Raw genomic sequence first — 17,980 nt, 5'->3', positions numbered from 1 at the left:
ATAGCCAGAGTCACCGTTTCCTTGGCGATGTGAGCTTTGGTGCCGTCACCCACTTGACAGCCGAGGGGGCCAAGGTGTGGGCAGGCAGCCCAGCACCTGCCAGGGGGCTCCACGGCGTGCCTCGGAGCCAGGGTCGGCGCGTGGTTCTATGCCCTGGAGCCGTGCTGCCGACAGGGACGGAGCGGGCTGGCATGGGCCGGCTCACCCGAGCAGGGTGCTGGCTGCTGGGGGGCTGGCGGTCAGTGCCTCTGGTCCCCAGGGGTGGAGGGCGTGGTCCTGCCTCACCCTCGCCCCTCCGGCCACGGTCCCCTTTGGGCGTGGAGGGACCGCCCTGGGTATTTGGCGCAGTGATGTCTGTGGAGCAGCCCGTGAGCAATGCTGGCGTTGATCTTGCTCTGTCTGCTCCCCCAGCTTCTGACCTCGGGTCAGCGGCAGCTGCTCCTGTGTGAGACACTGACGGAGACCGTGTATGGTGACCGCGGGCAGCTGGTCAAGTCCAAGGAGCGCAGGGTCTTCCTGCTCAACGACATGCTGGTCTGTGCCAACATCAACTTCAAGTAAGCGGGCCTGGCCATCGCCCCCCACCCCGGGGGTCCCTCCCGTCGCACCGCAGTCTGTCCCAGCCGGGGTCCCACGTGAGCCTGGCTGAGGTCTCCGACTATCCGACTTCCTCTTCATCTCTCTTCACCTCTATATCCCTGGTCCCCAGAGCTAGGAAGCACCTGCAGAGGTCACGGGGGGCCAACAGCTGGCCCCTGCCCAGGGTGGGCTCTCCTGGAATTCTGTCCTTAGGATGGAACAGCCTGCTGAGTTTTGAGCACTTTGAAATCCAAGAGGGTCTTCCCTGTGTCCAGCCCAGGTCCCAAATCCCTGCTGTAGCATTATTATTTTTATTTTTGGCCGTGCCGTGCAGCATGTGGGGTCTTAGTTCCCAGACCAGGGATTGAACCTGTGCTCCCTGCGTTGGGAGCCGGTGGTCTTAACTACTGGACCGCTAGGGAAGACCCCCAAGTCCCTGCGCTTTAAGTCAAGTAGGTTTTCCTCTGGCTAGATCGCAGTGTTTTTAGCACGAGGCTTTGCCTTTCCCACCAACCCCCCTGCCCCTCCCCTGCCGGCGCCTGGTTTCCTGGTTCTGGGTCAGAGGTTGCAGAAATGATTGGGGCCAGGCTGCTGGGCCTGGCTGGAGTTGGGACTGGAGTTAGAGCCCTGTAGTGGGGCGAGGGCCATGCCTGAGGCCTGAGTCTGCAGACTTGTAGCCCGAGGCTTGCAGTAGCCTTCCGGAAATCTTATGTCTGGCTTCTCTGGGGAATTCACAGAAAGATTGAGACATCCAACTTCTCTTGAAAATGGAATATCCCATGTTCTGGGCCCACACTGCCCGGGACCACATGGGCCTGCGTATGGGCTGTGTGAGCCCTTCACTGGGCCTCCCCGCTGATCTGGGTCCCTCCCATCTGCTGGTCAGTCCTTTGGGCGTCAGGGATCGTGACCCTTGACCCCGTGAAGGCCAGTGGGACCTTTCCAGCCAGACTCTTAGCCCTGCCAGTGGAGGAGAACCTCATTCCTTGCTATTTGGCAGCGCTTTCAGAAACCCTGGAAGCAACAGCTGGCAACAACACCCCAGACCCATGAGGAAAGAGTCACCCACACTCAGGTGTTGACCCTGCCGGGCTCTCCCGCTCGCTCAGCCTCCGCCCCCTCGTCTGTCCGTCTGACTGTCCTTCCGGCGCTCACTGAGCCCTCACTTGGCGCCTGTCCACAGGTCTGGGCGGACCGGCCCTGGCAGGGGCCTCAGGCCAGGGAGCCTCTGGCCCAGGTCAGTGCGGCTCTGCCGACGACTGACTCTCCATGCACTCACTCAGCCACTCTCTCATGCTCACACTGTAGTTTTTTTATTTTTCATTTTTCTGACTGCACCGTGTGCCATGAGGAATCTTACCTCCCTGACCGGGGATTGAACCGGAGCCCCTTGCGTGGAGGGCTCAGCATGGAGTCTTAACCACTGGACTGCCAGGGGGTCCCCGAGCTCTTTACTGAAGTCCTGTTTGCATCCTGGGCTCCATGCAGGTGCCAGGGGTCTGACCGACACCCTCTCCGCCCTCCTGTTGCTTGGAGCCTCCAGGGTGTGTACGTGTGATGGGGGTGTTTAAAAGTGACAGCGTTAGTCTCTCAGTCGTGTCCGACTGTTTGTGACCCCGTGGACTGTAGCCCGCCAGGCCGCCCTGTCCATGGGATTCTCCAGGCAAGAGTACTGGAGTGGGGAGCCATGCCCTCCTCCATGGGCTCTTCTAGACCCAGGGATCCAACCGGGATCTCCTGCATTGCAGGTGGATTCTTTACCCTCTGAGCCACCAGGGAAGCGATGAGGGTGTTGGTGGCCCACATTTGGGGGTCATTTTGGGTAACTTGGGGTGAGTCATGTGACCTGTCTGAGTATCAGTATCCTTTTCTGAAATAAGGCAGGCTTCCTAGCAGGGCCGTGGTGGGAATAGGGGGCGATGGAAGGCTAGCGTCCGGCCTAGGGAGAAAGCTCTCCATGTGGTACCCCTCCGCCCTCACGTGGCCCAGCCCGGCAGCCGCCGGGGGGCTCAGCACCTGAAGAAATTGCTCAGTAACAATAATGACCCTTCTTGTCTTTTTCCTCAGGCCTGCCAACCACAGGTAGGGGTTCTGAGGCTCGGGGTGGGCGTGCGCCTCTGGGGCTGGCCTGGGTACCCCAATGCTTGCGCCTCCCCCGCTGCCCGCTCCACCTGCTCGGCTTGGCCGAGGGCTGTGCTGGGCTGCGAGGTGCCTGGCTGAGCTGACGTGCGGAGGAGCGGCTCCGGGCTGACCCTGGGGCGGGTGCAGCGGGCTCTCCAGGGCCGTGTCCTCTGTCCCTGGCAGGGGCCAGCTGGAGATCAGCAGCCTGGCGCCCCTGGGGCCCAAGTACGTGGTGAAGTGGAACACAGCGCTGCCGCAGGTGCAGGTGGTGGAGGTGGGCCAGGAGGGCGGCTCCCACGACAAGGACAACGCGCTCATCCAGCACGCTGGTGCCAAGAAGGCCTCGGCCGCAGGCCAGGCCCAGAGTGAGTGCCCGACCCCGCCCCGCCCGGCCCGGAGACTTTTCCTGCTGTTTGTAGCTGTGCACAAGCACGCACCCATGTCCCTGCTGGAGAGTGCAAATGCAGCCCCCCTGCACTCACCCCCCCAGCCTTGTACACCCTCACACGCATACACACACATGCACACACGGGCGTGACACGCAGTGACCTTGGATCCGAAAGTACGACCTCTAGGGCCTGCCTGGCCATTGCCTGCCTCCCTGTGGGACCGCAGTTTGCCTGTCTGTTCTGTGAGGGGCCCGGGTGGCCTGTTCCCAAAACCTGCAGAGCTCAGGCTCAGGGTGGCCTGGCTCTCCTGGATCCTCCTTCCCTGGCCTGACCGTCCCCTCAGACTCTGTCCAGTGACGGGGACAGTGAGAACTGGGCGTGACTGGCTCCCCATCCGCCCGCTTCCTCCGTCTCCTGCTGCTGCAGACCTCCTGGCTGCCCTCCCTGTCCTGCGCGCCTCCCTCCCCGGGCCGACTCTTCCAAGTGCACGCCAGAGCTGTGCGTCCCCCTGCACCCAAAGTGTGCTGGTGGCTTCCCGCTGCCCTGGGGTGAGGCCTGGTGTCCTCACTGAGGCCCGCACGCCCCTCCCGCCCCCTCCCACCCCCGCCCACCCCCGCCTGCCTGGCCTCGTTCCTGGGGGCTGAGTGCCCTCCTGCCCCAGAGCCTTCTCCCGGCCTCTGCCCTTTTCCGCGTGTTCTGCTGCTCTCTGGATTTTGTCTGGCTGCCCTGACTCATCTTGGCTCAGGTGACACTTCCTCCAAGAAGCCTTCCTGGTTCCTTTGGGCTGGCCAGGGGCCCTGTGCTCTCAAGGCCCGGTTGTGTTCTCACCTCTACGGCGATGCTCTGGTTGCCGTCTCATCTCGCCCCTTGGCGTGACTGTGGCCCTCTGCCCAGGTGTGTCGTGGATGTTTACACATATTTGCCGAGTGAACGGAGGAGGCAACTGCGGGGCAGCAGGAGGGCCTGACTCTTGGCCCTCCCCACCAGCCCTGTCTCACCCTAACCCTGGGGGTGCCTCTGAGGCAGGGGTCACCACACACTCTTGGCCTCAGGGGGCCGTACCCGCTTTACCCGCTGGGTCTGCCTCCCCAGGCCTGGGAGGCAGGCAGTGGGGGCTGTTCTGCGTTCCTGGCTGGCTGTTCACAGAAGCCCCCCGGGAGGGGCTCCTGGCTCGCCTGCCCCCTTCAGAGGCACCTCCAGCCCAGGTTCTGCTCCACTTTCCTGGGACCACTTGGACTTCTGCTCTGGGACCCCTCCTCCAGCCACTGTTTTATCTGTGACCGCATTTCTCAAAGTAGAGGGCTAGGGTGCCAGATCCCCTTCAAAGAGGAGAGAAGAAATCCTTGTTGAGCCCCAGTTGGCCTTGGATGAATTTTTATATATTGTTATTCAAATACGTGCAGATCTAAGACTAGGTATAATATTAATAAGCTTCCTATGCTCACATCCCTTGAACAACCATAACATCTAAACAGAATCACAAGCAGAATAGAAATGAAAGTACAAAACAATAAAATTCAAATTAGCAGCATTAATGGGACGTGATGGATGAGGTGGTTTTGCTGGAATGAAGTCGCTCTCTTACGGGCCGAGTTCTCTTGAGCTCTCAGCGCCTGTACCCTAAGGGGCCTCGTGGTGGTCCCCGTTCCCCTCCAGCTCGTCCCGCTGGGGTCTCTGCGGAGCCCTCCTCTGCCCTTCATTCGGTGGGAGCCTGTCTCTTACGCCCACGCCCACCTTGCCCCATGTTCATTGCCTGGTGGCCAGCACGCGGTGCCAAAGTCCACGTGGCTCCAAAGTCAGGAAGCCCTCTCCCCGGGCAGCAGGGCGTGGGTTTCTTCCTTCTTTTCTGAACACACCATGAGGTTCGTGGGGTCTTAGTTCCCTGACGAGGGATAGAAGCCACGCCCCCTGCCGTGGGGGCAGATTCTTAGCCCCTGGGCGCCAGGGAAGCCCAGGGTGTGGCTTTGCAGCCCTTGTGTCCAGGTGACCGGGGATGAGCCTGTTAGATGGTCATCCAGATGAGAGTCCAGATTACCTGCCGCCACCCTCCCCTGGGGCTCCATGAGACCGCAGCATGGCCGACGCGGCGTGGAGAACGCAGCCCGGTTCCCCTAGCCTCGCATTTAGAGACACCCCCCCCCCCCCCCGCCCGTCCAGTCCTGCGGGGCCCCCGGCTCTGTTTCTCGGTCCTCCCCTCAGGGCCTCGACACTGCAGTTGTATCATCCTGAGAGATCTGGGTGCCGTCACCCCCATCCCGCCTCTGTCCCATTGCCCTGACACCTTCCTCCCTAGCACCTCCCACCATCTCCTTAGCTGACGCCTCCGCCACCCTACTGAGCTTCCCAGGCGGTGCCAGTGGTGAAGAACCCGCCTGCCAGTGCAGCAGGTGGGGGAGCACAGGTTCCGTCCCTGGGCAGGAAGCTCCCCTGGAGGAGGGCATGGCAGCTCACTCCAGCATTCTTGCCTGGAGAATCCCAGGGACAGAGGAGCCTGGCGGGCTACCGTCCACAGGGCGGCACAGAGTTGGATGGGACCAAAGCGACCCAGCACGCATGCGACCCCAACCAGGTCGTCAGCTCCACGAGGACAGGGGCCTTGCCTGTCTCGCGCCGCTCTCTCTCCAACACGCACAGTCGAACCTGCCGCAGAGCAGGCTCTTAGAGCAGCTGTGAGCTGCTGGCCGTTCACGGGCTCCCTTGGCATGGCTGTCTCCCTTCACGGCGGCGCTCACCTTCCTCCTGGGCCCACGAGGGCTCCTCGCCACTCCTGGCACAGCTGGCTCTGTCTTCTGATCTTCTGTGACCCTCTGCATAGACCGAGTGTGGCCCAGACCTCAGGCGCTAGGCTCCCCCGACTGGAGTGTCCCTGCTGGTAGAGCCTGGTAGCGTTTCCTTCCTTATCGCAAGTGCCATATCCCCAGGGCAAAAGCTCTTCTTTTCTTTTTGAAGATGTGTTCATTTCATTCACGGCTCTGCTGCCGCCCGTGGGCCTTCTCTCCTCGCCTGTGCTGGGCCCCTCTCTGGCTGTGGTGTGCGGGCTCACTGCAGCGGTTTTTCTTGCGGAGCGCGGGCTCTGGAGCGGAGGCGCGCGGGCTCTGGAGCGGAGGCGCGCGGGCAAAGTTGTCCCGCGGCTTGTGGGATCCCCCCCGGCCCGAGGATCCCCGGGTCTCCGGCCCTGGCCGGCGGACTCACAGCCGCTGAACCCCCAGGGAGGCGCAGCAGCCCTTCGCTGCTGTAGTGAGCGCCTGCTGGGGTTCCTGTTGGTGCCTTCCCCACCCACAGGGTCTCTCTCTCTGCCCAGATAAGGTGTACCTCGGGCCCCCGCGCCTCTTCCAGGAGCTTCAGGACCTGCAGAAGGACCTGGCCGTGGTGGAGCAGATCACCCTCCTCGTCAGCACACTGCATGGCACCTACCAGGTACCCAGCGCCGGCCTGGGCCAGCTCCCCTCTCGGTGCCCAGCGTGCCCTGGCCTCGGGGCCCCCCAGCGGTGCCTGGTGACACCCCTGTGGCTGCTGGGAGTAGTGTGTGGTCTGTGGTCTGGGCAGAAGCTTTGGTTCCGGTTGAGCAGGGCCCGGCTGTGGTCACCTCTTTGTTGTTCCCTGTACAGAGCCTGGTTTGTCCCGCGGCGTCTTCCCAAGCCTCACCCCAAGCTGGGAGGGTGTGCCCCTTTCAAAGGAGGGGTGCTGGGGGTGTCAGAACCCAGGCCTGGTGCCCGGGGAGTGGCTGAGTGCACGGACCCCTGCTCCTCTCCCCCTGGCGGGCCCCAGCTGCCCTGGAGTCGTGGAGGGTGGCTCTCGGGGACAGGGGGCTGTGTGCTGACATCCTTGGCTCCCTGTGCCCTAGAACCTCAACATGGCAGTGGCTCAGGATTGGTGCCTGGCCCTGCAGCGGCTCCTGCGGGTGAAGGAGGAGGAGATCCACTCGGCCAACAAGTGCCGCCTGCGGCTCCTGCTTCCTGGGAAGCCCGACAAGTGAGAGGAGGGCCCGAGGAGGGGCGTCGGGTCGTCCTGCTTGGGGCTGGGCGGGGCTGGGCGGGGGTGGGCGTGGGTTGTGCCCGGCACAGCATTCGGGTACAGAGCAGACGCTCAGGGCCGCATGGATGAACGAACGAAGGACCCGTTCGTACCCGGGTGAGCCCGCCCTCTGTTGTGCTGCTTGGACGCTCCCAGCGGTCGGTCGACCCTGCCATCCCCTGGGGCCAGGTGCAGCCAGCCTCCCCTAGATGCCTGCCCAGGAGCTGATGCTCCGTAGACCCACACCCGTTCCACAGGCGCTAGTGGGCTTGACGCAGAGATGGAAAGGGAGCAGTGCGGTCCCCACTCTGCAGGTGGGGAGGCGGGGCTCAGACGTGGGAGGCGGGGCTCAGACATGGGAGGCGGGGCTCAGACGTGGGAGGCGGGGCTGGTTCTCGGTCCTCACTCCCAGGCCTACGCTGGGTGGTGAGCGGTCAGAGCCCAGTCTGTGACTCGCTGGGTCTGTTGCACAGAGTCAGACACGACTGAGTGCACGCATGTGTGTGTGGCGGGGGCAGGCGGGGAGAGGCTTACAGGCTCCGTAGCTGCAGGGCATGGGGGACTGGAGCCCTGGGTGGGGGCCTGAACCTGCGCGTGGCCCTCCCACTGGCTCCTGGCGCCCTGCTGAGCCGCCCTGTCCCCCCTACCCCGTGCCTCCTCCTCCCCACGCCCCACGGACGGCTCGGGACCCCGGGCCCACCCGCCTCTCCAGGCTGGGGCGGACCACAGGGGTGAGACAAGCTCAGAAACAGTGAAGGCACCCTACCGCTCCGAGGTGAGGTGACGAGGACAGCAGGGACCTCTGTCCCCAAAGCCTGCACACACCTCCGCTCACTCTCTCCTTCACACATTCATGTATCGTTCAGCAGACATTACCGAGCAGCTGTCCTACATCAGGGGCCAGGAACAGGCCCGAGTCACAGGCTCTGGGCCAGGCGTGTGCAGGTGGCTGGCGAGGCCTGCGGATGACTGACCAGTTGGGCCCGGGGGGGCTGCTTGAGTTGCAGCCTACAGAGGCCCAGACCCCTGTGGCCTTGCTGGGCTCCTGGGCCAGGCTGGGAGGCTGTGGCCTGTCGCCCTGGGGACCTGCCTGTCCCTGCAGCTGTGGTGGGTAGAGGAACTCTTTCCCCAAGAGACCGAGGCTTTGCCAGGCCACCAGCCCCTCTGGCCATGCTTCAGTGCTCCGCACAGACCGCGCTCCGTCTCCAGGGCTGGTGGGGGCGGGAGAGGGGCTGGCAGCCTCCCGGGGAGCCAGGCCCCATTCCAGTACTCATGCCCTGCTCTCTCACTGAAGGTCTGGCCGCCCCATCAGCTTCATGGTGGTCTTCATCACCCCCAACCCCCTGAGCAAGATCTCCTGGGTCAACAGGTTGCACCTGGCCAAGATCGGACTCCGTGAGTAAAGCCCTAGGGTCGGGGTGGACAGCGGGAGGTTTGGGGTGTGTATATGTGTGGGCACGAGGGAAGCGTTCGGTCTCGGGGGCCACGGAGGCTTCAGAGTGAAGGGGGATGCTGTAGTGACCTTGAACATGTCACTCCCCTGCTCGGAGCCTCAGTTTCCCCATCTGTAGAATGGTGGGAGTTGATGGAAAGTTAATTAGTCTGGAAGAGGAGAGACTGGAGAGTCACCACTAAGGGTTTTTTTTGGTGAGAATGATGAGAATGTTCTCAAGCTAGAGAGTGGTGATGGTTGCCCAGCTGTGTGACTGTACCAGTGAAATGTACTCTTTATTTAAGGGGTGGATTTTTATGGTGGCTGAATTATATCTCAATAAAACTTGTAAAAAGAATGGTGCAGGTTAGACTGAACTGATTCTCACCCGGAGGGCTCTTTATCCTTCTTTTCTCCTGTTCTGTGCGGCGCTTAGTTGCCCAGTCGTGTCCGACTCTTTGCGGCCCCACTGACTGTAGCCCGCCCGGCTCCTCTGTCCCTGGGATTCTCCAGGCCAGGATACTGGAGTGGGTTGCCATGCCCTCCTTCAGGGGATCCTCCCAACCCAGGGATCGAACCGAGGCCTTCCGCACTGCAGGCGGATTCTTTACTGTCTGAGCCACCAGGGTCTTTTCTCCTATGAATCCCCTATGAAATAGTGGACATTTCTATTTATAAAGTGTTTCCTGGGTGGCAAGCCTTTTTCTAAGCATTTTACACATCTCTCTTTCGTTTCACATTTCACATTCGTAGTAACACCACGAGGCAAGTCTGTTGTGAACGCCTTTGCACGCTTGGAAGTCTGAGGCCAAGAGGCACAGTGGCTTGCCCGAGCTCACGCAGCAGGGAGGGGCTCAGAGCCTGGGCAGGCGGCCTTAGAGCCCACTCTTAATTCCTGTCCTTCTCCTTCCTCAAGGTGGCGAGCTTCTGTCTGCCAAACTACGTTCATTAAGCTATAAGCACTTTATTTGTGCTTTTTTTGAATCGACAAAAGGCCTGGTTTGTTGCTGATCAGAACCATTACTGTCTGTGGCATGCTAGAATTCCCGTATGCTGATTCCAGTCAGCAGCAGCGATTTGGGGGGTTTTATTTTGTCTCAGTTACTAGTATGATCTTTTTTGAGATAAGTATTCAATATATATCTCCAACAGACTTAAAAATGCTGCTGGGAAGGGGTCAGGACCTTTTTCAAAGGCTTTCATCAATTAAAAAAAGTATTGAGTCTCTACAGTTATTTGGGAGGATGAGATGGATGGCATCACCCACCCGATGGACATGAGCTTGAGCAAGCTCCGGAAGTTGGTGATGGACAGGGAGGCCTGGCGAGCTGCAGTCCGTGGGGTCGCAGAGTCGGACCCGACTGAGTGACGGAACAACAGGGCAGTAATTTTAGGCCCAGGCGAGGACAGCAGCGAGCAAACAGGCCGCTGTCCTCAAGGGAGTCGCAGTTCACAAGCGCAGGCGGGGGTTTACGCAAGGAGCAAACCGACGGGGCGGGGCTGGGTGGAGCTGCGAGGTGGCTGGAGCTGCCTTGTGACCGGTACAGAGCCTGGGGTCTGGACTGGTCAGGGCCGGCTCTGCGGAGGTAACCTCTGAAGCTGGGCGGAGGTCTCGGTCCAGTGAGCCGGGCTGTGCAGCAAGTGCAAAGGTCCTGAGGTGGCCAGAGCTGGTGCGTGGCTGGTGTGAGGGAAGGCCGGTAGAAGTGGGCAGCGGGTTTACTGGAAAGCCAGGGTGAGGTTCACGGAGTTCCTCTAGAAGCCTGGGGGCTTGGTTGCCATGCTGAGAGCCGGAGGGCGGTGCGACCTGATTAACGTTTAAGGGGATCATCTGGCTGCTGCGCAGAGGGGCCGTGGAGGGGGCGGTTGGGGGTGTAGGAGGGGAGTTGGGGATCGCAGAGGGGGTGTTGGGGGTGCAGAGCGGGCATGAGGGGCATGGAGGGGCCATGGGGGGTCGCGGAGGGCGCGTGAGGGGGCATGGAGGGGGCGGTTGGGGATGGAGGGGAGTTGGGGGGCGCAGAGAGGGTCTTGGGGTCGTGGGGGCGCAGACCGGGCGTGCGGGGCACGGAGGGGGCATGGGGGGCGCAGAGGAGGCGTGGGGGGTGGAGGGGCATGGAAGGGGCATGGCGGGTCGCGGAGGGGGCATTGGGGGGGTGGAGGGGGTGTGGGGGGTCTCGGAGAGGGCGTTGGGGGGGTGGAGGGGCGTGGAGGGGGCGGTTGGGGGTGTAGGAGGGGAGTTGGGGATCGCAGAGGGGGTGTTGGGGGTGCAGAGCGGGCATGAGGGGCATGGAGGGGGCATGGGAGGCGCAGAGGGAACGTGGGGGCGCAGAGGGGTCGTTGGGGTGGTGGAGGGGCATGGAGGGGCCATGGGGGGTCGCGGAGGGCGCGTGAGGGGGCATGGAGGGGGCGGTTGGGGATGGAGGGGAGTTGGGGGGCGCAGAGAGGGTCTTGGGGTCGTGGGGGGCGCAGACCGGGCGTGCGGGGCACGGAGGGGGCATGGGGGGCGCAGAGGAGGCGTGGGGGGTGGAGGGGCATGGAAGGGGCATGGCGGGTCGCGGAGGGGGCATTGGGGGGGTGGAGGGGGTGTGGGGGGTCTCGGAGAGGGCGTTGGGGGGGTGGAGGGGCGTGGAGGGGGCGGTTTGGGGTGGAGGGGAGTTGGGAGCGTGGGGGAGTGGAGGGGCACGGAGTGGGTATGGGGGGTGCGGAGGGGCCCTTGGGGGGTGCAAGGAGGTAGGGGAGGGAACAGGGAGGAGGCCTGGGCTTGGAGGAGCCGGGATCGGGCCCTCCGGGGTCTGGTGCTGACCCGCACGGGCCTCCACGGGTTGTTCCTGTGACCAGGAGGCCTGCGGACGGTGGAGGAGGGGTTTTAAGCCGAGGGTGGTAGGGATTCTGGCTAAGGTGGCTTGCCTGCTGGGCGTCGGCCGTTTGCTCCGTTCTCCTCGCCCGTGGGGGCGGTGTCCAGGGCCTGAGCCCCATGTGTGGACCTGTGCCCATCTCCTGTCTGAAGCTCAGATGCTTTGCCGAGAGGGCCCCAGTATTGGCGGGAGAGGAGCTCGCTAATGTGAGCAGCTCCCTTCTCCTCGGCCTGTGAAGACACTCGGCTGCCTTATCTCCACCCGGTTTCACTGTAGCAAAAGTTTTAATGGAAAGAGTCATTTGAAATCTTATTTGAGTGCCTGGGTTCCCCTGGGGCTTGAATAATTTGGTTCTTTTATTTTGCCAGTTTGTTTTTTTATCTGCAGTGCCTGGTGCGGGAGGGGGGTGGGAAATAATATGAGCCTGTTGGAAATAGAATATGTTAAAAACATTTATTCACAAAGGACGTTATTCCTTTTTTCCCCTGTATCTTCCTCTCTCCCTGAGCCCAGTGTGCCGAGATTGTAATCCACCAAAGACTGAGAGCAGAGGGCTGGGCAGGGGCTGCTGGGGACTGGGATGGGGGTCAGTTCTGCCCTTTGGAAGGGCAGGGGTGCTGGGGGGTCTGGAGACCCCATTGACACCCCAGTGTGGCCGCCGCTGTGCCCTGCGGCCTGAGGAAGGCAGGCTCTCTCCCTTAACCCGGCCTAGAGTCCCCTGGGCCTCTTCCCACGCATTTCGGGATCTGAGTACCATGTGAAGCAGACCCAGACTGTGTGGGTTCAGTTCCCAGCTCTGCAGCGTGCCAGCTCTGTGATCTCGGACAGACGATTTCACCCCTGCATGCCTGGGATTCTCCATCAGAAAATGGGGATGTTCCCAGGGTGTCAGCTGGGCTGAGCGTAGGGGAGATGGTGCGCGGAAGGGGCAGCCCCCAGGAAAGGGGTGTCTGCATCTCCCGGGGGGAGTGGCTATCCTGGGGTCACATTTGGTGCCGAGGGGCCAAGACGCCCTCCCCGTCCCTGCCAGTTAGCCTCTGTTTGTTAAGGCTCAGGAAAAGGTTTGTTGACAGGAGGCCCTGGAGGTGGGGGTGGGGAAAGGACAGGGTGGGGCTTCTGGCCTCCCTTCCTGCGTCCCCCCAGCCCCTGCGGCTCCGAGTGCTGAGCCTCTCCCAACGCGGCCTTCCCTGTCCCCACCCTTGGAGGGCCTGGGCCAGGCAGACCCCAGGCCAATCCCGCCGTCAGAGTCAGAGAAACAGGTCCCCGGTGGGTCTGTGTTAACCCTCAGCCGTCAGAGGGCGGCGCCAGCACCTGCCCAAGTGCTCGGCAGAAGCAGGAGGGCCGAGCGTGCTGGCCCTGGAGCCCCTCTTGGGTTTAGCCCAGCCGGGTGACTGCGGCCACTGCCCGGCCTCCCCAGACCCCAGTCTCTGCAGGGGCGAGGTGTCCAGACAAGACGCACGCCGGGATGCCCGTGGCCTCGGCCCGCAGCGTCTCCGTGGAGTGGGCAGGTGTGACGGGGCCTTGGGTTTAGCGCGTAGAGCCGGGTAGGCTGGGCTGTCTGCTGGGGCCACCATGAGGGCGAGGGTGCAGGGCCGAGCATGGCGGGAGTGGGAGGCAGGTGGGGCTGGAGACGCTGGGTAGGGCCGGCCAGGGTGGGGGCTCGGCCCCAGGGGGACGGTGGCGGTCCAACCTCAAGCATAGTAGTGGGCATCCTCTTCACCCTGAGGACAGTGATCGTAGTGGATTCTATTTCTTTTTTAAAGAATATGCTTTAAAGAATTACTTATTTCTTGGCTGCGTCGGGTCCGGGCTGAGGCAGGCCGCTTCGTTGCAGCGGGCACGCTTCTCTCTAGTTGCAGCGTGTGGAAGTCAGTGGTTGCGGTGGGCGGGCCTCGCTGCCCTTCGGGATGTGGGATCCCAGTTCTCTGACCAAGGTTTGAATCTCCGTCCCCTGCTTTGCGAGGTCGACTCTTCGCCACTGGGCCGCCGGGGAAGCCCCTGGGCTCTGCTTCTTGAGTGTCTGGTGCCCGCTGGGTATTAGCGTATAGGCTTTCCAGGCTCGCAACAACTCTTAACGGGTGGAATTGTTTCCCCCGTTTTCCAGACGAGGCCACAGGCTCAGAGAGGTGACGTGTGCTTCTCTGAGCCACACAGGGCCCTGCTGGAAGAGTCAGCCTCCTGCGGCCGGCGGGCGGTCCCGAGGGCTCTGGCGCACGGGCATGGGCAAGGACCCCAGAGTTGGGTGGGTGCTGGCGGACACAGCTGATGCTAAATAAGGCCCCACGTGATGTCAGCTGGAAGTCGTGGCTTTCCGTGTCCAAGGAGGCAGGCTTCTGATTTGGTCTCAGCCACCTCAGGTTTGTGCCGGGAACGATGGCAGCGACAGATGGGGAACCACAGCCCCATTTTCTGTTAACGATCCCAGTCGCAGGCAGGGAAGGCACCATCTGGAAGGAGAAGGTCAGATCATTAAAGGAAGAGACGGGATAAATTGCCAGGACTCAGGACTCGATGGGCTGGGAGTACGAGGAGGGGAGGGGAGGACGGAGCTCGGGGCGACGGTGATGGGGGAGTGCAGGCTTCCACTCATGGAGCTCCGGGCGGGCAGGTGGGCTCGGACTGCTCTCCCGGGCCCCAGCCTGCCAAGGCGGGGGTCTGGCACCTTGGGTGCGTGTGACTGTGAGCGCTTTGAAAGCAGGGCCAGACTGCAGCTTCGCCTGTCTTCACTTACCCCCCGGGGCTTTGTCCAGGGGTGGTGGGCGGTCCTAACGTGAGAGGCTGCGTCCCCAGGGCTGGCGGGCTGTCTCAGCTCCCCCCTGTCTTGGCGGGTGCTGTGCAGGCTGCCTCCAGGGGCTAGCTCCTTGGCTCCTGAGCCCTGTCTTTGACCCCCCTCCCCCGGCCCCGTGCAGGTGGGGCAGAGACTCTGAGCTTGCCTGCTGGCTGTGGGAGGGTGTGTGGGCAGCGCCCTGGAAACTGTGAAGTGCGGTGCACACCGCCATCCACTTACAGAGATGTGTGTCCTGGCTCAGTTTGTCCTTTCGTAGGTGGCCTCTCCTCCTCAGAGGCGGGAACCAGGGCTGGTGGAGCGCTGGGGGTGCCCCTGGCCCACTCAGGGAGGGAGCTCTTTGCCCAGAGACTCCGTTGCTTGAGGGGGTGGGCAGGCGCTGGAGCCTCTACCAGAGCGGGAGCTGGTTGTTCGCAAATCCCTGCATTTGTGAACATCCTCACCTTCTCAGAGAGCCTCAGCCCCTGCCGCCTGGATCCAGCACGCAGACATCATCTTTCTCTAGTGGAGATGGCAGTCTTAAAGCCCCTCCTGCGGTGTGATTGGCATACAGAGAGCCGCGCGCGTTCCATGTACACGGCTGGATGAGTTCAGAGCTAAGCATGCCTCAGGAACTGCAGTCTGCGCCCTAGACAGGTGCGCCCTCTGCAAGCTTCCCTGCTGCCCTCTGCCTTGTTATTGCCATTTGCGTGTGTGTGACAAGAGCGCTTAACAGAAGACCTGTCCTCTTAGCAAATGTTAGAGCACACGGTGCGTGCTCAGGTGCCTCAGTCGTGTCCGACTCTTTGCAGCCCCATGGACTGTAGCCCGCCAGGCTCCTCTGTCCGTGGGATTCCCCAGGAGAGACTACTGGAGTGGGTTACCATGCCCTCCTCCAGGGGATCTTCCCAACCCAGGGGTTGAACTCGCGTCGCTTACATCTGCTGCATTGACAGGCAGGTTCTCTACGGCTGGCACCAGCTGGGAAGCCCAAAGCACATCATACAGACCTGTTAACTGCAGGCCAAACAGGTGGCCTCTGGGATTTATTCATCTTGTGAAAACAAAGCTTCGTGCCCTTCCCAGCTGGCCGTCTTTCTCCAGCGCTTGCTCTGTGCCGAGCGGGGCTTGGGGAGGTGACTGCTCTTGGAGGCCATCGTTCTGATTTGACTGATATGGAAAATGGGGCTCGGGGGTTCATGCCGCACAAGGGCGTGAGAGTCCGCTGTGTGCAGTGCCGCGTGGAGGATGGCGTGGAGCAGAGGAGGAGGCGTGGGAGGTTTCCGCCTTCATGGAAAACGGGTGTAGTGGGAGGCCGGCGGACACACAAGGACACGAAACGCACACGCACATGCATTCACGCGTACGCACATGTGTACTTGTGTGCGCATACACACGCACACAGAGGGAGAAAGACGGAAGCCTGTTAATAAAAGAGCCAGAAATTGTGGCTAGGGCCACTGCACACACCTGCAGGGCTGAGACAGAAAGCAGTGGAGGTGGGGGAATGGGGCGACCGTCAGTTGAGGCCTTCCCGAGAAGGCAGGGGCTTAGCGTCAGCCTCAGTGAGGAGCGGAGCTGGCCCTGGAGAGGGCGGAGGGCAGAGGGCAAAGGGCAGAGGGCCACCCTCCTGCGGGGTCGTCCTGTTTCAGCCGCCGAGGAAAGCCTAGCACAGGGGGGCCTGCTGCCGGCGGTGAGGCTGACGGGGAAGAAGGGTCCTCGCAGCTCTTCCGGAAGAGTCTGGATTTTATTGCAGGTGGACGAGGACCCGGCAGAAGAGGGGAACCGCAGGGTTGGGGAGAGGCTCAGCACTGGCTGCACGGGGAGGGCGGGCTGCAGGGGCAGCAGTGAGCGTCCAGCCGGCAGGGTCAGCACGTGGGTGCCGGCTCCCAGGCCCCATGGACCACTTCGTCCCGTCTCTCACGGGCCCTCCCCACCCCTGTCCTTTCGCCCAGGGGAGGAGAACCAGCCGGGCTGGCTGTGTCCGGATGAGGACAAGCAGAGCAGAGCCCCGTTCTGGTGCCCGATCCTGGCCTGCTGCGTCCCCGCCTTCTCCTTCAGGGGCCTCAGCCTGCAGGTGAGTGCACGCAGGGGCGGCCGGAGTGCCCGGGGAGGGTGGGCGGGGGGGTAGGGCCGGGGCAGGGGAGGCCCGGCTGCTGCCCCAGCTTCTCCACGTCAGGCAATGGGGTTGCTCTCGGGGTCAGTGTCCCCCCCAGAGGAGGGGGAGGGGGCAGGCGACCTCTGTGGGTCAGGGAGCCGACAGTTGCGTCGGTCTGAGCTAACAGACAGCAGCGATGTGTCAGCTGATGGCATGACGCCCGCTCAGCAGACAGGCTGGAATGCACCCGGCCGGCTGCGCCCTGCTTGGGAGGCTTCACCTCTCGCGATGTTGCCGGGGCAGCCGGCTTTGGCTCCACAGCCATCACCCCTCTGAGTGCTTTGCCATCACTCACTAGTTTTATTATTTATGAGAACCCCACGAGTAGATGTCTCTAGGTCTCCTTCACAGGTAAAGGCTCAGGTGACATGATTTTTTTTTTAATGCCATGGCCGGTGAGGATGACAGGAGGAATAGTAATCTGGTTCCCTGACGCCTGTGCCCCTGGCTGGAAGCGCAGGCAGCTACCACCACCTCCCAGCCACCCCTCAGCAAACGAGCGGAGAGAAAAGAGTGCTGTGTGGCATAAAGAGAATAAATCAGATACAGTGAAAACAGAGATGGGGACACGCAGTTAGGGGGTCAGAGAGGGCCTCTCAGAGGAGGTGGCATATAAACTGATCCCCTATTGGTGAGGAAGACCCAACCATGAGAGGGCCCAGGGGGAGAACATTCAAATCAAACAAACCGACACAGAAGCCTGCAGTCGGAGCCGCCGGGGCAGCTGGCCGTGGCTCCGGGAGCCAGCAGGGGAGGCTGGGCTCTGAGACCCGACAGTGGGTGAGCTGGCTCAGCTGGCCTTGCAGGCTGCATCGGGTTTGGATTTCATCCTCGGAGCAAGGAAACACCAAGCATGGTTCTAAGCAGGGGACCAGCGGGACCTGGTTTGCCTTTTGGAAGGATCCTCTGACACTTCCGGCCGATGTGCGGGAGGGAACTGAGGACCCGGAGGGGCCAGGACGGGAGGTTGAGACCCTCACAGAGCTCGGGTGGGGCTTGGTGCAGGTGGAGGGAGGCCAGGGTGAATGGAGACCAGGGCGGCTGTGGTGAGGTGAGAGAGGCACTGATCGTTAACGTAAATGATGTTTTATTGCAGCGCTTAAAGAAAAAACTCAGACCAGCCCGCTGTGGGCTGGGCTTGCCTGCCTTTTTTTTTTTTTTAAGTGAATAAAGAGCCAGGATTAGGGTAAGGCAGCATCCAGTCCTGTCTTTCTTTCAGTTCTTGGTAATTATTCACCAATGATGTTTTGTGTGTGTGCGGGCTAAATTTTTATTGTAAGAGCTTATGTTGAAACCTTTTCTTGATGTCTGAGTATTGCAGTCCCCCTGACGGGGTGTCCCCGGGGTTAGGTGCTGGTCCTGGCCCTGGTGGAGGCAGTGGGCAGGGGGGACCTGGGGACAGGTTTGGACAGTGCTCTGGGCTTGGACTGGCTGAACTGGTGAGAAGGTGGGGCTGGGGGTGAAGGAGACGAAGGACTTGCCGGGTCTCTGGCTTTCCCTCTTGAAAGCTGGGCTCAGTGGGGTGCTGGTCCCTGTGCCGCAGCCTGATTTAAGGGCTCATGAGTCAGGCTCCTGTCAGTGAGCTTGACGCCTGCCCAGCGCTCGGTAGGCAGAGGCCCCGGCGCCGTGCTGGGCTTAGTCGCTCAGAGGTAACACTGATAACGACGAAAA

General features: G+C 62.0%; 1 protein-coding gene across 1 annotated transcript in view; it reads left to right on the top strand.

The window, feature by feature from the left end:
- The window catches only part of LOC102173345 (rho guanine nucleotide exchange factor 10-like protein), a gene marked incomplete at its 3' end in the record, with an annotated part of 45,909 nt that overhangs the window by 11,882 nt on the left and 16,047 nt on the right, over positions 1–17,980 (top strand). Inside the window, 6 exon segments of the mRNA XM_018054721.1 lie at positions 412–557; positions 2,884–3,065; positions 6,391–6,506; positions 6,934–7,061; positions 8,398–8,498; positions 16,107–16,228. Coding sequence (XP_017910210.1) covers positions 412–557; positions 2,884–3,065; positions 6,391–6,506; positions 6,934–7,061; positions 8,398–8,498; positions 16,107–16,228 — 795 coding nt within the window.

Source organism: Capra hircus, chromosome 2 (genome assembly GCF_001704415.2).
Source record: "Capra hircus breed San Clemente chromosome 2, ASM170441v1, whole genome shotgun sequence".
Taxonomy (NCBI): Eukaryota; Metazoa; Chordata; class Mammalia; order Artiodactyla; family Bovidae; genus Capra; species Capra hircus.
The sequence above is the reverse complement of the archived record's forward strand: the minus strand, read 5'-3'. Positions and strand labels throughout refer to the sequence as shown.